Source organism: Mastigoproctus giganteus, chromosome 10 (genome assembly GCF_048544385.1).
Source record: "Mastigoproctus giganteus isolate SK-2022 chromosome 10, ASM4854438v1, whole genome shotgun sequence".
NCBI classification, from domain to species: domain Eukaryota; kingdom Metazoa; phylum Arthropoda; class Arachnida; order Uropygi; family Thelyphonidae; genus Mastigoproctus; species Mastigoproctus giganteus.
In genome coordinates this window covers 95,940,298-95,958,927 of record NC_143584.1, presented here as the reverse complement: position 1 = coordinate 95,958,927, position 18,630 = coordinate 95,940,298, and the positions used below count along the sequence as shown (strand labels likewise).

The window sequence follows — 18,630 nt, the reverse complement described above, 5'->3', positions numbered from 1 at the left end:
CAGAAATCGTAGAGCAAAGTCTATTCATTGTTGCTGATCACAAGACTTTAGTCCTTGCGCTACGTGAATTTTGTACGGGAATCAGCATAAAAAGGTTCAAGTCTCTTGACACACCTCTGGTAGGCACTAATGACTGGTGGTTTCACATTCTGACCATTGCATCTGCCACTTCATCCACTACCTCTGTTCTGACACGTGGTCATCACCCGAATTACTGTAATGTATGGACCTAACTTATTACACCTAACTCCCCAGTCACTTAATTTCTTTATTAATTTTCAACGCCCCACTGACATCAAAGGTCCTCTATGCAAACCTTTGTAAGTTTCTGGTATTCACGTAGTGCTGCATTAGCGTTACTATTATTCTGGTAGTTTACTAAAAGTGCACGTTTCTTTTTTGTAAGAGCATAATGGTTATTAATAGTGGTGTTGGCCTTTCTGCTTTTATCTAACAGGATGTCATTTGTGTAAGCAGGGTGTCTTGAAGTAAATGACAACTTTTATATATGTGCGGAGCCATTTTCCCCACTGGTGGCAGAAATTTGAACTAATTTTTATTCTCTACAAATTGCTCTCCCCCATACCCTAAATCAGGGGTGACCAACTTAATTTGAGATGCGATCTACATCTCAAGATTCATTGCACAAGGTTAAAAAAGTTAATCGACACATATTGAAAAATGTTGTTTATAACTTTTAAAATTAAATACAATTCAGAATTCACACGTGTTTAAAATTTTAATTTATGCAAAGTTTGTGTCTTCGTGTCATCTGCCAAGCTTTCAAAATCAGGGATGTACTGTGATAAGGCCAACTGTAAAGAATCTTCTGTATGCAAGTCCGTAAGAGTAGAGTGATTCTTTGTTTGTTTCAAATACGAAAAGGCCGATTCACATAGATTTGTGGAATCAAAACAAGAATTTAAAAGTTCACTGCATTTTTTTTTTTTTTTCATATTTGGGTACTTTTCTCAGCAAACGTATCTCCAAAAGTCTTTTTTTGATGAACTGGCTTTTAGGAAGATATCGTTTCGCAATGTGATAATTTCATTTTCAAGTAATATTTTTTCCATGTGAAAAATCTCAGCAATTTTTCTGCAATTTGTTTCGTATCTAAGTCGACATTAAATGGATAAGAAATATATTGAACGATGTCTTCAGTTTTTTTTAAAATCACCGAATCTGGTTTTAAAATCATCCACAACTTTCTCAATTTCAGAAACATATTTCTCACTATTAAATTCAAAAAGGATATTTTTGCAAATGATCTTGCATATTTGCAAAATGATCGAATTCTTTTTCTTTTAGATCCTTAGCCATTGCCAAAAATTGATATTTATATGCATAAATGCTACTAATCATGAAAAAAATAAAAATACCCACATTTTTATTTTTTTCCTCGTAATTCCAAATTCAGATTACTTAATTTACTGGTAAAATCTTCCAAAAAAAGCCAGATTACACAACCACTTCCTGTCTTGCAGCTGTTGATAATCATCTCCCCTTTGTTAAACAAATTTTTTAATTTCATTCAGCAAATTTCGAAATCTCTGTAGAAACTTACTCCGACTCAGCCACCTCATATCTGTGTGTAATATCAGATCTGGTTCATTTTCATTGAGTTGCAGTTTCAAGTCTCCTTTGAAGAGATTGTCCTCTGATGGAATTCGCGATTTTGAAGGCTATGTCCATAACACTTTTAGTATTTAATCTTTTGCTGGTTAACACTTGTTGGTGGATGATGGTAACTCAAAATATCTGTGAATTCATCATCCTTTTGGCACAATGCGATGAATCCGTTAAGATGCCCCATCATTGTTTTAGCTCCATCTGTTGTTATTGATACGAGCTTAAATAGTGGTAATAAAATTTTTGAATCTGTTAAATATATCAAGACCTCTAGTTCTTTCTTTTAATGAAATCCATACGAATAAAATCGAGCAATTGAGCTGTATCACTGACGTCTGTAGATTCATCCAGTTGTAAAGAAAAGGACACACCATTAGCAATATAAGCATGCAATTGTTTGCTCACATTTTTATTCAGTTTTTCAATGCTTCGCATCACAGTATTTCGAGATAATTGCAGATCTTGAAGAGCACTTTTAATTTCATTTTTGTTCTTGAAATTTTCAAAAAGAGAATCTGTTATTTCTAAAAATGTGTCTTTGATGAATTTACCATCAGAAAATGATTTGTATTTTTTGCAAGAAGATGACCCACTTTAAATGATGGTACAGTTACTGCTTTAGATTTTAAATTAGGTATCACAAAGAAATTTTGTTGTACGAATAATCTGGATTTAAGTTCTTTTAATTTATTTTTTCTATGGTCACTATTAGGCAGAAAATCCGATTGGCATTTACCATGAAGTGCCTTTCTCAATTTCCTTTTTTGGGTATAGCCACGGAAGCATTGCAAATCAAACAACATTTTTCTTTTATCATTACAAAAAAGTGTTCTAGTTCCCACTCTTGCTGAAAATACGTTTTACTCTTTTTCGTAGTATTCATTTTAAATCAGATCAAATCAAATTAATGTATAAGTACTGTCCAGTTATTAATATTAAGTAAGCTAAATAAGAATTCCACACATACACTATGCTCTCCACAACGAACTATGTGAATTTTCACTAGACAAGCCTAGCAGTTGCGCGGCAACAAGACTAGTCACGTTGTTAAACATATTGGTGGTAATCGTATGCAGTGGGGCCCTTAATAATAATAAAACATTTAGATTGACTAATTTATTTATTATTATTATTATTAATAGCCATATGGTGCAAGGAAGCCTGAGGCTTCTGCTGCACCAGGCAAAAAAGAAAACCTTTCTGAATTACCCTGAGAGAGAGAAAACAAGAGTCAGAAGTAAAAGGGAATCACCAAGAAAGAGAAGAATGATGATATCCAGCTCAGATCCTGGGTGTGCCAAACCCATACTCACTAGATGTGAGCCCCTGGGGATCTTTTTTTTATATATATTTAAAATTTGTCATGATCGACCGAAATTAAAGCTGCGATCAACTTGTTGGCCACCCCTGCCCTAAATGAAATACCCAATGATTTTCACAGCACCAGCTCTAACCATTTTGACACTAGGGTCTCCTGAATAGGGAAACTTATTTTATAATCACTTGGTATACATGGTCATAGTTCCAATCTCAGTGATTATTATTATTAGCTGTATAGTGTAAGGAAGCCTCAGGCTTATGCTGCACTAGTCAAAAAAAAAAAAAAAAAATTCCCAAGTTACCCTGAGAGAGAGAGAAGTAGAAGGGAATCACCAAGAAAGAGAAGAATGACGATGTCCATTTCCACTAAGTCTGCCAAACCCCATGTACTTTTTTATGACTGAATCCAAATTATCACTTGTCATAATTATTTGCTGTGATTCCTTTTGTTTCAAAGGTGGTACTTGTGCATATGTCTGCTCTGATATTCTCTCTCAGAGACTTAGTAATTGGAATTTTCTCTTTTTGACCTTCTCTAGCTTAAAATATCTATCACATTCTGTCAAATTCATCTGTTAACCCTGTCATTCTCCCAACTCCACTAATCACTTGGAATTCTTTCACTTCCTCTCTGATTTAAAGTTTTCTTTGCCAAGTCGAGTTCCAAATTCTGCAGCTTTCTCCGCAAGAACTCTACCCATTGGAGCATTTAACATTTTAGCTTGGATATGCCAACCTAACAGGGCACTGTTACTGTTACAGCATTTTCCTTGGAGTTTTCTTTTTCCTACTGCAGTTCTTTTTAGAGGTACTAGAATTGTATAACTTACTATGATTTTTTTAGAATCCTGCATAATGTAGTTTTTGATGTGCTCCACTTTACGGAAGTGTCTTGCTGAGAACATGGATAAAATAATGCATCATTTAATTTTTTAAATTTTGTGTTTTGGAATGCTTCAATATTAGCATTAGCATTAGTAGAGGCATATGATGCAAGAAAGTAAGCTTATGCAGCATCAGCCAAAAAAAAAAAAAAAATCTTCCACTTCACCCCCTCCGTTCATTAGAAATACCTGTCCAGCTGAGCCTTAAATTTATTTAAGCTATCAACTTCCACAACAGGGGATGGAAGTCTGTTCCACCAACCAACCACCCGCTGGCTAAAGACAAATTTCCGCACATCTATTCTACATCTGTCTTTCCTCAATTTGAATTTATGCCCTCTCAAGTGATTGTTCTGAGCAGGAGGAAAAATCCCATCAGCATTGAGCCTAGTCTCCAGACACTGTAATTTGCAAAACTTAAGCCTTTCTTCGTAAGAGCAACCCTTTGTTCCATTCACTAAACTTGTTGTCCTTCTCTGTACTTGTTCCAGCAGCTCTCCATCCTTCTTGAAATGAGGCCTCCAGACCTGTATACAGTACTCAAGGTGTGGCCTGACCATTGCCTTATACAAGGGAATAATCACCCCCTTATCTCTGCTAGAAAAATTCCTGTATATCATTGACAAGACACCATGAGTTACTCTTGCAGCCCATCTGCACAGCTCAGAGAACTTCATATCTGCCTGCACAATTACCCCAGGTCCTTTTCATTCTCTACCACTGTCAGTGTAATACCACAGAGTTGATACATTGCTTTGGGGTTGCTATTTCCCATTTGTAGTACTTTACGTTTGTCAATGTTAAACTTCATTTGCCACCTCTCAGCCCATCTCCTCAACCTTTCCAGATCTTTCCAGGACACTATTGACGCTATGCAGCAGCATAGTGTCAATAGTGTCCTTAACAACCTTGCCGACCTTTGTATCGTCTGCAAACTTGGACATTAAGCTTGATATACCATCATCAGTATTATTTATAAATACAGAAAACAATAATGAACCCAACGCTGAACCTCCACTAATAACATTAGTCCACGATGAGCAGTGTCCATCGATTACAACTCTCTGTCTTCTCCCCCTTAACCACCCCCTTTATTCATAGCAGCAATTTGCCTCCAATGCCACACTGCTCCAATTTGTGCAGCAGTCTTCCATGTGCAACAGTATCAAAAGCCTTTCTAAGATCCAAGTGTATGATATCAAGGTTATTCCCTGCATCCAGTTCTTTTGTGACTGCATCATAGTATCCAATCAAATTGGTGAGGCAAGACTTCCCCTTAACAAAACCATGCTGTGTCCGAGCTATAACTGAAGTCTTGTCTAGATGATCCTGCAGTGCTTCTTTAACCAGTGCCTCCATTAATTTTCCTGGAACAGAAGTTAAACTCACAGGTCTATAATTACTTGTGTCAGCCTTTGATCCTCCTTTGTGATTTGGGGTCACATTTGCACATCTCCAGTCTATGGGTACCTCCCCTGAGTCCAAGGAAGCCCTCATAACTATGACTAAGGGTTTGCTTACTTCCTTTGCCGCCTCCTTTAATATAACTGGATAGATCCCATCCACCACAGGTCCCTTTCTTGTGTTTATCTTCAACAATTTCTCCTCCAATTTACTCTCAGTTATTACAAGATTATCTAGCTTACTGCCAGAGTTGAATACACCTCTGGCATTCCCCTCGCTGAATAACTCCTCATGTGTGAATGTCGATGCAAAATATTCATTTAGTTTGTTAGCTACCTGAGCAGGATCATCAACAGTTGAACCATCGATATCAAGTGGACAAATCTGATTCCTCCCCTTCCTTCTAGAGTTCATGTAAGTAAAGAACTCTTTGCTGTTTTTCTTTGCATCCCTTGCCAAAGATTTCTCGTAATCTGCCTTCGCCTGCCCAACCTCCTTTGTAACTTGGTTACAGATCAACTTATATCTATCATAGGCTTCTGTGTCATGTGTTAATTTATATGTATCCCATGCAATTTTCTTCTCTGCCATATGTCTCATTAGTTCATCTGACATCCATTTGGGCCTAAACCTTATTTCTTAGTTGGTATGTAAAGCCTGGTAGTTTCCAAGATAAGTTCTTTGAATGCTTCCCATTTTGAATTTGCTGTTGGTAACATCCTCAGTTGGTGGTCCCACTGTATTGAATTTAAATAGTCTCAGACTATCGTAGTCGCCTTTACGAAAGCAAAAACCCTTCCCTTTACTCCTGATTGTAGTTACCTCTTTGAGTAAATCCCACTTCAGCACACTGTGATCACTGCCACCTAGTGGTTCCTTTATCTGCAGATTCTTAATGCATGAAGAATCACTACTGGTAATCAAATCAAGAGTATTACTCCCTCTAGTTGCCTCCCGAACAATGCTGATGAAGAAAACTCATCCAATAAATCCACAAAAGCCTTGCTAGTGTGTGAGTGACCAACCCACAAATTCCAGTCAATATCTGGGAAATTAAAATCCCCATTATAAGACACTCTGATTTACTGGCCCACTCTATTTCCCTGTACAGTTTCTTATTGTACTCATCAGAATCATTAGGCCTATAGCACACTCCTACTCTCAATTTTGATCTCCCAATGCTTATGTCACACCAAACTGACTCGACACTGCACTGTCCAGCAATGTCGACTGGCTTCACTTCCTTGGATTTTATGTGTTTCTTAACTAATAGCATAATCCCTCCTCCCTTCCTGTCCTGTCTCTCCTTTCTGTAGACATTGTACTCCCCAGATTCCAGTTCTGCATTCCTTATATCTGTGTGACACCGCGTCTCTTATATCCCAACAATATCTGCCTTTGATGCTTTGAGCAATACCTGAAATCCATCAAATTTATTTACCAAACTCCTAGCATTGGTGTACACACAAGTATACATGCCCCTGTTTCTATTCTTAGCTACCCTAACACAAGCCATGTGTTTACTTGTACCGCAATGACTCCCAGCAGTCTCTGAAATACCCTGCATCTTGTTTTTCAGGCTTCTGCTCATTCCAATAGAAGCAGTGCAAGAATCACTTTCACCTCTGCCAGTGGCTACTGTTAATCTATTAGTCCTTGTATCCCCCAAGCTAGCAGTTTTCCGACCCACCTAACACTGCCTCGATAGCATCAGCAAATTCTTGCACCCTTTCTATTTAAGTGTATCCCATCCCTGTAGAAGCAGTCTCTCCTGTTAACAAGTACAGACCAGGCTGAAAAAAATTCTACCCCTTGAGTCTTGCACAATCTTTCCAGGGCCGAATTGATCAACAAGGCTCTCATCATAAACTCCCTCCTATCACGTCTGGGCAGAATTGCAGACACTTTCAAAATCAACCCTAATTCTCGGCTTTTTTTCAACAGTTACCTGTACTTGTTAAGTAATTCTGCCGATCTCCTACTCTTAATATCATTAGTGCCAACATGTACAACTATATCACCTTTTGTGCCCTTAAAAGATGATATCCACTTTACAACATCATCAACCAATATCAGTGCAGCTTATGTCATTGTTCCACCTTCAAGCTCCAGTTAGCACGAAAAGAACATTACCTATCTGAAGTGACTCCACCCATTAGCTGGACGTAGCAATGCTGTTGTAAGGCTCATTGGTGCACCCCATTTACTAGGCATGCAGCAGAAACAGAATGTCTATGAGAAAGAGTGGAGAGACTTAGAGATGAGTCATTAATTAACCTATCTACCCAATTTTGAATGGAATTTTAAAAGCTTGAGAGAGGTTTTAGGGGCATCGCCTCAGATGTGGGAATAATATTCCATAATAGTGCAGGGTAATCCCCAATAGAGATATATGATCTTGCCTAGAAATAGGAGTGTCATCAAAGATAAGCATAGTAGCAGAAGAATCCTTTTTGTGAGATATAAGACAGGACTGAGTTTTAGAATGATTGAAATCAACTAAGTATCATTACCCCACTGAAGAATTACCTGGAGATCAGCATTTAAGGCATTATAAGTGTATATTCAAGAGGTTGAAACTGTTTGTGCAAGGCAAGGTTTCTCATATTGGAAGGTGGAATGCAATGTCCATCAGCAAAACTATGGATAGGATTTCCATTCGATAGAAAAAGGTCATTAATATATAAGAGGAAAAGGAGTGGGAGAAAGAACTGAACCAGGGAACACCTGCATTGGTGGAGAATTTAAAAAACGGAGAGCCGTCTACCATCACCCGCAGTGAGTGATCAGAGAGAAAACTGGATACCCAGTTACAAAAAAGTTGCCAAATCATAAGATGGAAGCTTATTTAAGCCTTTAGGCCAAACATGATCAAAATCCTTTGATATGTCAAGAGCAGCTGCTTGAGTTTCACTAAACTTTTCCATTGAATGTGTACACAGATGGGTAACATTGATCCAGTATATCACCAGTGGATCAACACCGATGTAATCCACACTGGCGATCATTGATCAGATCAAAGGTTTCTAGATAGTTTAGGAGTTGACAGTTAATAAATTTTTCTAGTACGTTAGAAAAAGTAGAAGTAAGTGCAGTGGAACAATAATTGAATGAGAGGGATTTGTCACCCTTTATAGGAACTGACTAGGTATGAGCAAATTTCCAAGCAGAAGGGAAAACACCATCGGAATAAGAAAGTGAAAAAAAGGCGACATAGAATAGGAGTAAATTTAGGACAGGTTTTGAGAACAAGTGGAGAAATACCATCAAGACCTGGAGCTTTCCTTAGCATCAAGATTGTTCAAAATCCTTCTGTCATCTTTTTGACAGGAGGCATTGAATGGAGTGTGCTGGGAATGGTAGGAGGTTGGTTTATCAAGATCATCAACACACAAGTTGGAAGAAAAGTAGAATGCTAGCAGGTCAGCTTTATCTTTGGCTGAAGTGGCAATAGAACCATCTGGTTTTGATAGAGGTGGGAATAGAGATGGGCAAAACTTGTAGCCAATAGCTTGTCACTAGTTTGGGCTATTAATTGCTGCTTTACAATTGTTGCAAGCTTTGATGTAGACAGAAAATGAACCTGGGGGATTTGGATACAAGCCAATTGCAATATGCAACATACTTATTTTGAACATTCTTAGCACATTTATTGGAAAACCAAGGTTTAGATAAAGGATGAGATTTTAAGATGGGTGTGTGGAATAAAGGATTTCATCCCCACAAAATAATTTCACTGACATGATCTGAGCAAACAAACACACCAGGAGATTTAAAACAGTAATCCAATCAAAGTAGAAAAGAACAGAAATCTTGCAGGTCATCCCATTTTCCATTCTTGTGATGCCAAACAACATGTGGTTGAGAATGGCCTTGAAAGAAAAGGTCCATTGGAAAATAGACCACCAATTTGTGATCTGATGTGTCTAGAGGACCACTCACCTCAACCATGTACTTGGAAGGGTTGTTTGTACGAAAAAGATCAAGCACGTTGGCCGCATGGTTAGGATTGTCTGGTATTCTGTTAGGTAAATGAACAATCTGTGTGGGATCATTAGTAATTGCAAAATCCTCATCATCTCAACCAGTTGGGTGTGTGTGTGACTAGAAAACAGAAGACAACTCTTTCTGTTTCCCATCATTTTAATTTCTTTTCCCACATTTTATCTAACAGCCCTTGATTGACATCATTGTCATTATGAATTATCATGGCAGTTGGTTTCTTCCTTCTTAGAATTTCAAAGGTTCAGTGATTAAACCTTTCTCCCATATCACACATACATTTTCTAATAATTTCTGCATTCACACTAGATCTTATCATCACAAGCACTACACCTTTCTTCCTGGTCTTCCTCGTATTCACTGACTTTATTCTTTCTTGTTTAGGCTTAATCATTTGTAATACTTCTTATACTTGCTTATGTGTGATGTTTGGTACTTGTTGGCTTAATCATTTTATCCCCTCAACTCTTCCAGTATCATCTTGTTGTTTCCGGATTCTGTTCCTTTTTTCCAGATGCCCTTCTAATTTTGAAATCCTATTATATAGTTTATACAGGGGAATTTAAAAATAACTGAATATGTATAACCTGCCTCTGGAACGGTGGCCACCATGATCCCCAGATATCACACCTTGTGCCTTCTTGTGGGGATACATCAAGAACCTTGTGCTTGTACTCTTCCTTACAACTTTAAAGAAAGGAATGCATCATGGCTGCCATTTCAGCAATCAACGGTAATATGCAACAAAGGGTTCTGGGATGAACTGCAGGATTGATATGTGCCATGTGACACGAGGAGCATATGTTGAGCGTTTGTAAAATTGTAGAAATAACTGTTATAGTTCCTTCACAAATTGATTTTGACTACATGTTCAAATATAACCTAGTTACTGAGTAGCAAGCAAGTAATAATAATAATACAATACAATACAAATTTATTTATCATTTGAATTTGTTTACAATAAAAGAACTCGTTAAGAAAAGTAAATTTCTTGACAAGTTGCAGTTCATCAGTTAAATCAGTTTTTGCATACAAAATTGTTAGCTAACAGAAAAGACAATGAAGTACATTCCACTCTGCAAACAGAGGTAGTGATTGATCTGCATTGAAAATATATTCTACTGTATCATTGAGTATCAAAAATTTTCTTACTAGGAATTTTAATTTGGAGATTGAATAACCTCTCCTGAGCCTGAAATCAGCGCTTGCCAACAAGTTATTTAATATGTTCATTGTATGCTTATCTCCAAATCTGTTTAGTACCCTAGGGTGAGGCAAAACAACTGCTTTTGAATTCCTTAAGTTGTGTGAAACATTCCTTTGAAGATTCAACTCTTCATAAATAGTGTTAAGATTTTTCAAGAATAAATTTAACTTCAGTTTTTGAATTGCATATAGTATTTTGTATTTTAACAAAAATTGCCATCTCTTATTCAGATCATTCCAAGAGTTTGTCCCCATTAACAGTTTCAGAATCCTGTTTAGTAAATTGTTTATAACCCTGATTTCAGTTATATTTGCTCTTGCCCATACATTTACTAAATAATTGAGTTGGGAGTCCACTAATGCATAATATAAGGTGACTTTTGTTCTTTGATTTAATTTATTTTTAATATAATAAAAGAAGTACACATACAATCTCATTTTTTTGTACAAATTTGTTATTTGCATTGCCCAACTTAGATTATAGTCTATCCATAACCCATGGTAACAGTGATTTGAAACTTCTTCAACTGTTAGACAATTGCAATTCTACAAGTTCTGTTCATGTAGGCATTCATGTTTATGTAATTTAATATTATTATTAAATAATAATAATAATAATACTCTATTCCCATCTAATATAGCAATAATATATATTAGTATTAGTAGTAGCAGAAGATGCAAGAAAGCAAGCTAATAGAGCATCAGCAAAAAAAAAAATTGCCCACCTCACCTGTCCATCCCCTCAAAGAATTTGTCTAAGTCTTCATTAATTTATTCAAACTACCTACTTCCACAACAACAACATCAGATGGAAGTTTGTTCCAACAATCAACTACCTGCTGACTGAAGGCAATGTTCAAGGTCTTAAACACCGGTCAGATCTCCTTGCAGGTGCCTAGTCTCCAGATGCCGCAATTTGCAGAACTGAAGCTTTTATTGGTAAGAGTACTCTTTTGTTCACTTCCAATCTCGTTGCCCTTCTCTGCACCCATTCCAGCAGATCTACATCCTTTCTAAAAGGAGGCCACCAGACCTGTATACAGTATCAAGATGTAGCCTTGTACAAAGGGATAATCATTTCCTTATCCCTGCTAGCAAAGTTCCCATATATCATTGACAAAAATCCCACGAGTTGTCATGCCAGCCTGTCTGCATTGCTCAGAGAATATCTGACTACACAATTATCCACAGGTCATTTTATTTCTACTATGCTGAGTATTATTATGCAATGATATGTATTACATAAAATTTATGATACAGTTATAATATTAATTACACATCCATAGATTACATGAAAGAAAATATATATGAATTAAATTTATATCTAGTCCCTCTTCAACACTTTCATCAGTTTTAAATGACATTAACCAGTCAGATAGAGATTTATCATGGACATTTTCCTCCTTCAAGATACAAATTTTGGCAGGGTGGTTAATATGACAGTAATCAAGGTATGTTACTGCAACAAGATCTAGAAAAGTTAGGCACTCAGGCTGAGAAGTGACAATTGAAGTTTAACATCGACAAATGCAAGGGCTGAGAAATGGTAGCTGAAGTTTAACATTGACAAATGCGAGGTAACTGCATATGGGTAGCAGTAATCCCAGATTAATGTATCAACTGTGTGGTACCACATTCAGGGTAGTGAAAAATGAAAAAGACTTGGGGTAATTGTGCAGGCAGATGTGAAGTTCTCCAAGCAGTGCAGACAGGCTGCTAGAACTGCTCATGGAGTTTTGTCAATGATATATAGGAATTTTGTTAGCAGGGATAAGGAGGTAATTATCCCACTGTGTAAGGCAATGGTTAGGCCACATCTTGAGTACTGTATTCAAGTCTGAAGGCTTCATTTTTAGAAAGGAAATGGATCTGCTGGAATGGATGCAGAGAAGAGCAGTGAGGTTGATGATGGGAATAAAAGGGTGCTCTTACCAAGAAAAGCTTCAAGTCTACAAATTGCAGCATCTGCAGGCTAAGTACTTGCAAGGTGATCTGAATGAGGTGTTTTAGGCTTTGAATAGGTCGAGCAAGCTCGATGCTAATGTCATTCTTAGTCTTGCTCAGAGTACACACACTAAGGGAATGTAAATTCAAACTTACGAAGGATGATTGCAGGATAGTTGTGCAGAAGTTTTCCTTCAGTCATCAGGTAGTTGATTGTTGGAACAAACTTCTGTTGTGGAAGTGGGTAGTTTCAATAAATTCAAGGAAAAAATAGACAAAGCTATTGAAGGGGATGTAAAGGTGATTGGGGTTTTTTATTTATTTTTTTTTTTTTGGCAGATGCAGTATAAGCTTCCTATCCTATATCATTTGTCACGGGCGCCTCCGTAGCCAGGTGGGCAGGAGCAGCAGTGTGTAGCACACGCTTCTTGATTAGACCGGGGTTCGAGCCCGTGACCACCAAATACGGAGGATGCGGAAAGGTCAGGGAATGACCACCGCATATCCCGGAGCAATATGGCCTTAGTTTCTAATGCTCCTAAAAACCAAATAACAAACAAACAATCATTTGTCACTACTAATACAAATTTATTTTACCTCAAACTTAATCCATTGACACTGCAGGCTGCTCATTAACTTCTTTTAAGTTGCTGAGGTATTTCAAGTCTGCTGTTTTTTTAAATCTTTGAGGCATAAGTAAATATGCAGCTGCAATTGCTTCTTCTCTCCAGAAGTTGACTACATCTAGTATTGTAACAGTTTTCTTATTTTTATCATAACTGTGATCTCTTCTTATTTCCAGATTGGTCACGAACCATTACCACCAAAACCATCCCATACGTTATTTGGTAGGAGAGCACTTGTACTGCCAGGAGCTTTCAGATATAGTGAGTACTTTTGTTGGCCTTACTAATACAATAGACTCTCGATTTTCCAGGATAGATGGTAAAAAAAAAAAAAATCCCGGATAATCGATTTCCCGATTAGTCCAAAAATATACAGATGTCCCCGACATACGTAAGAGATACGTTCCAGGACTTCTTACGTAAGTCGAGTTTTGCATAACTCAAGAATGGCTAATAACATATTGCTACTATATTATTATTGATAAATCCGAAATTGGCACGATACTTGTTAATGTTTTACCATTTTCATACTCCACATGGGCTCATATTTCTGGAGGTCACTGCCATAAAATAATAAAAACAATTTGCACTTTCTGGTTTATTGGGCTTTTCTGTTAATGCATCTAATTATAAATGGGTAGTAAACTCGATCTTATTGCATTTGCAATAATACCAATAGCTGGAATTCTGTGGGTTTTTACATTATTACGGGGCGCCTCCGTAGCCAGGTGGGAAGGAGCAGCAGTGCGTAGCACATGCTTCTTGATTAGACTGGGGTTCGAGCCCGTCACCACCAAATACGGAGGATGCGGAAAGGTCAGGGAATGACCACCGCATATCCCGGAGCAATATGGCTGTAGTTGCTAATGCTCCTAAAAACCAAATAACATAACATTATTACGGTGAAATGTGTACCCCCTCCATATATAGAAAAAACGTAAATAAATTATGAGAATCTTCTCTTTTTTCCTATTTTTTTGCTTGTTACTCCGTATCCCACTTGTGCAATTTGTGCATGCCCTGATCATCGTTATTGATTGCTTATTATTTTTTTGTTTGTTTTAAATCCTAAAAAAAAAAATGGGCGAAAAAAAATTTACACAAGTCCGAAGTTGCATAAGTCGGGGACTTACTGTATCGAAAAATGTTCAGCAATCTACGTAAAAAGTATGGCAATAGATAAAAAATGAAAAAAACTTACCATGCACTACTTGCGTGTCCAATATGATGCTTCCCTTTATTTTTTACGTCACATATGGCTTGGTCACAACATTATGATGGTTCATTAAAGATTTAACTGATGCACTGTTTTTAAACTGTTGTTTAATTGAAAGCGCAACTCTTTTGCATTTACCCATCATTTTTGTAATTTTTAGACAAAAAAAAATATTTAATATAAAAAAAATTGACATTCCTGACAAATAATGAAACAAAATTTGTCTTTTTGCAGTGCAACAGAACACAAAAATCGACGCGATGCACTAAAACAAATTAAACATTTTTTTTTTTTTTAGCGGCGGATGTGAAGACAGCGGGGGTTGCAAGATAATGGGCACAATAATCTCCTAATGATGACTTATAACACCGCTTCTTGTCACTTATTTATGACTTTCAAAACATCTGTTTATACCTATTCTAGTTATTACTTGAATTTTATGATTTCTGGTTGATTTTTATTTATTTTTTATTTTTTTTTTATTTGGAGTCTTGAACTGTCCCGGTTAATCCGCTTCCTGATTAATCCGATATTAGTAAATCGAGAGTCTGCTATATTTAAGATAAAATATGTGAATGTATATATGTTTCTTTAAGATGCTTATATAATATGAACACTTAGTCATGATTGAAAATGAATTGCCATATAGTGGATTATGTCCTCCTTATTTCTTTAATGAAGTGTTCAATAAATCATGGATAGGACACCATGGGGCCTCCTTGCTGCTGCCCCGTCTGCATCATGCACAGAACTTTGTGTCTGCCTGTATTGTTATCTCTGTAACCTCCAAAGCCGACCGGGCTAGCCGAGTGGGTAAAGTACCTGCCCGGCAACCCAAAGGTCGCGGGTTCGATTCCCGCTTCGGGCTTGGATCAAAGTACTGCAAAAACCTTGGGAGGTGCAATATGGCCACAGAAGCAGATGCGCCAACAACTACCTAATCAAAAAAAAAAGTAACCTCCAAATTTGTTTCTTCCTCTCCTGTTTTTAATTCAGCTCCTCAAGTATATAAGTTGTTTTAGAGTTATTTTCATAATCCACAAATTCCTGGCATTTGTGGTTTATGAAAAGGCATTTGACTCCATACAGCATAAGGCAATGTTTCGGGCATTGGAAAGTCAAACCACATATGATTTTTAAGAAATTTGAAGAATGCTACCTCCTTTATTAGACAGTAGAAATTTAAAATCGAGAAAGGAGTTCGACAAGGAGACACAATATCTCCGAAGCTGTTTACTGCTGCCCTTGAGGAAGCTTTCAGAAGATTGGACTGGTCGCAGAAAGGAGTCAATGTGAATGGAGAGTACCAAAACCATTTACAATTTGCAGATGACATTGTGGTCATAAGCCACGATCCCAAAGAATTAGAGGAAAATCTTAATCAGTTATGCACAGTTAGTAAGGATTTTGGACTAAAGATGAATATGGCTAAAACAAAAGTAATGATGAACAAGTATGCCACAGAAAGGGAAATAATGATTGAAGGAGCAGTAATTGAAAAGGTGGAGTTATATACTTATCTGGGACAAGTTATTAGCTGTAATAATGATAAATGGCTGGAAGTCAAGAGAAGAATAAATTTTGGATGGATAGCATTCAGGAAATATAGTCACATACTGAAGAGCAATATCCCAGTTTGTCTAAAACGTGAAACAATGTATACTCCCCACCATGAAACTACACAGCGAAGAATGGAACGAATTATATTGGGAACCAGACTGTTAGATAAGAAGAGAAACACATGGATTAGGCAGCAAACTCAAGTAAAGGACATTCTTATCAAAACTAAAGAACTAAAATGGTCTTGGGCAGGACACATAGCTCGAAGACATGATGACAGATGGACTAAGAAAATAACAGAATGGTACCCAAGAGGAGCTAGAAGAAAACCTGGAAGACAAGGTGGAGATGGATAGATGAAATTCATGAGTTTGTGAGTAGTAAATGGATGGCCAGTGCTCAAAACAGAAGGAACTGGAAAGTTGCTGGAGAGGCCTTCATCCTGCCGTGGATTGAAAATGGCTGATGATGTTCTTTTTTAAAAAAAAAAAAAATTCTCTTAATATCCCTCCACTGAATATAATATAACACTTTCGGTTATATTATATTCAGCAATGGCAGTATTAAGAATACCACATCCCATTGAAGTACATTTCAGAGAGGCTGTCTTTCTTAATGGTTTCCTATACATTTAGTTCCCCCCCCCCAACTGATTCCCCCCATGATGTCTAATGAGCATATCTATGGAGGTGAGCTGTCCTTATAAAGATGTCTAACAGTTTGTAATTATTACTTGGATAATTAGAAACATGTCTAAAATTTATGATAAAAGGACTTATTGTATATAATATTTAATAAAAAATTTAAAAAAGTATTTAAAAATGCATTTTTGTATACATTGTTAATTCTGATGAAAATGAAAAAATGCACTTGCAGTTATAAAATATGAATGTGAAACTAACAGCCACTAAAAAAAAATAACTCCAGGGGCTCACATCTGGTGAGTATGGGCTTGGCATACCCAGGGTCCTGAGCTGGATATCATCATTCTTCTCTTTCTTTGTGATTCCTTTCTACTTCTCTCTCTCTCTCTCTCTCAAGGTAACTCGGGAATTTTTTTTTTTTTTTTTTTGGCTGGTGCAGCATAAGCCTCAAGCTTCCTTGCACCATATAGCTATAATAATACTAATAATAAAAACCTTTATTATATTAATGCATTTTGTCAAACAAATGAAGGAATAAATAGATAAATAATAAATTAAATAAAATTAAATAAGCAAAAAGCATTTTACATAAAAAAAATAATAATAATCAAGACAAAAAATACATTTAGTATAAAAAGTTAAACAATAAGGCAAAAAGTAGTATTTTCTCTAGTAGATGCTTCCGCCACACATAAGCTGACACACCAATTTTAAACTACACTTGTGAGCAACATATTAAATAATATACACTGAAAGGAAAACTAGCATATTGAAGTGAAAGACAAAAACAGTAAATAATTACACGTGACCTGATAGGTTCGTTGCTTTTTAATTCAAAATAAATGAAATTTCTTTTCCAAAACATCTAAAATTAAGGTTTTGACTTAGAAAGGTAGGAAAAAAACAATTCAGATTTTTTAAATATTTAAAAAAATTAATGTGCAGTAGACATTTTTGAAGGTCACTTTTCAGATTCTGCATGATTGTCACTGGGTTAATGACAGTAATCAAGGTATGGTACTTTGAGAACTGGATAAATGAAGTAGTTATGCTGAAAAATAGCAGTTGAGGTTTAACATTGATAAATGCAAGGTTCTACATTTGGTTAGCAGTAATCTCCTGGAAGTAATTTCCTAGCACTAAACCAAGTTAATTGATAAGGAAAAAGACCTAGTGGTAATTGTACATTCTAAAATTCTCTGAGCAAACAGTCTGCTAGAACAGTTAATGGGACTGTTAAAGATGTACAGTAAATTTGCAGCAGGAACAAAGAGATGATAATTTTATTGTATAAGACAATTGTTAGGCCACATCTAGAAAGACTGGACTTCTGTAAATTGTAGTTTATGGAAATTAGGCTTCTGTATAGTCACCAGTTTGCATAGCTGTCAGCTCTCTGGATTTACAATGGACTCCATCTTTTTTACTTGATTTGACCCTTTCCATCTCACTGTTGCAATATATTGATAACAAAAGTTTCTTTGCCTTGTACAGAAATTTCCTTTTCACAAAAAATAAAACTACATTAAAAACGAAATTTTTTTTTTTTTTTTTTATTATAAACTCTGCAGATTTCTACCATGAGGATTGATTTTATTGACCATGATAGTCCATGTTGCAAAATAGAAATGCACCATAATGATGTAACTCTGTGTTGTGTATAGTTGTTTTGTTTCGTTCATTTCAATTGTGTAATGCAAATCTAATTAACAGTGTCTTTCATTAAGATGCCAAAGAAATACAATGTAAAATTTCAACAGACATATATGCAAGATTTTCTACATATTGTAAAATCTAAAAAAGGTAACATGGTTGTCTGTTGTAATGTATGTAGATGTGATTTTTTAATTTCAAGAGGAGGGAAGTGTGATATAATTAACCATTTGAAAACAAATAAACATAGATGTTGCATTTGATGACAATAATGGCATACATGTCAAATGTTTATCTACATTTTTTGTCATAGAACATAACTTTCCTTTTAGTTGTACTGATCATGCAGATGCCTTGTACAGAAATGTGTGTCCTAATAGCAAAATAACAAAAAAATACAATTGTGAAAGAACAGAAATAACAGCAATTGTTAGTGAAATTGTACAGATAGGGAAAGGTTTAGTGATCGCTCTGAAAATAGGCTTTTTGATTGCTAGAGATGGTGGTAATCAAAGTGATTCCAAGCTATATCCCACTTTAGT

At 36.3% G+C, this 18,630-nt stretch overlaps 1 protein-coding gene across 1 annotated transcript in view; it reads left to right on the top strand.

Annotated features, from left to right (window-relative positions):
* The window catches only part of LOC150079172 (mitochondrial carrier homolog 2-like), a 273,570-nt gene that overhangs the window by 11,881 nt on the left and 243,059 nt on the right, over positions 1 to 18,630 (top strand). Inside the window, exon 2 of the mRNA XM_090384014.1 lies at positions 13,192 to 13,276. Coding sequence (XP_090240140.1) covers positions 13,192 to 13,276 — 85 coding nt within the window. The remainder of the gene's footprint in view (positions 1 to 13,191; positions 13,277 to 18,630) is intronic.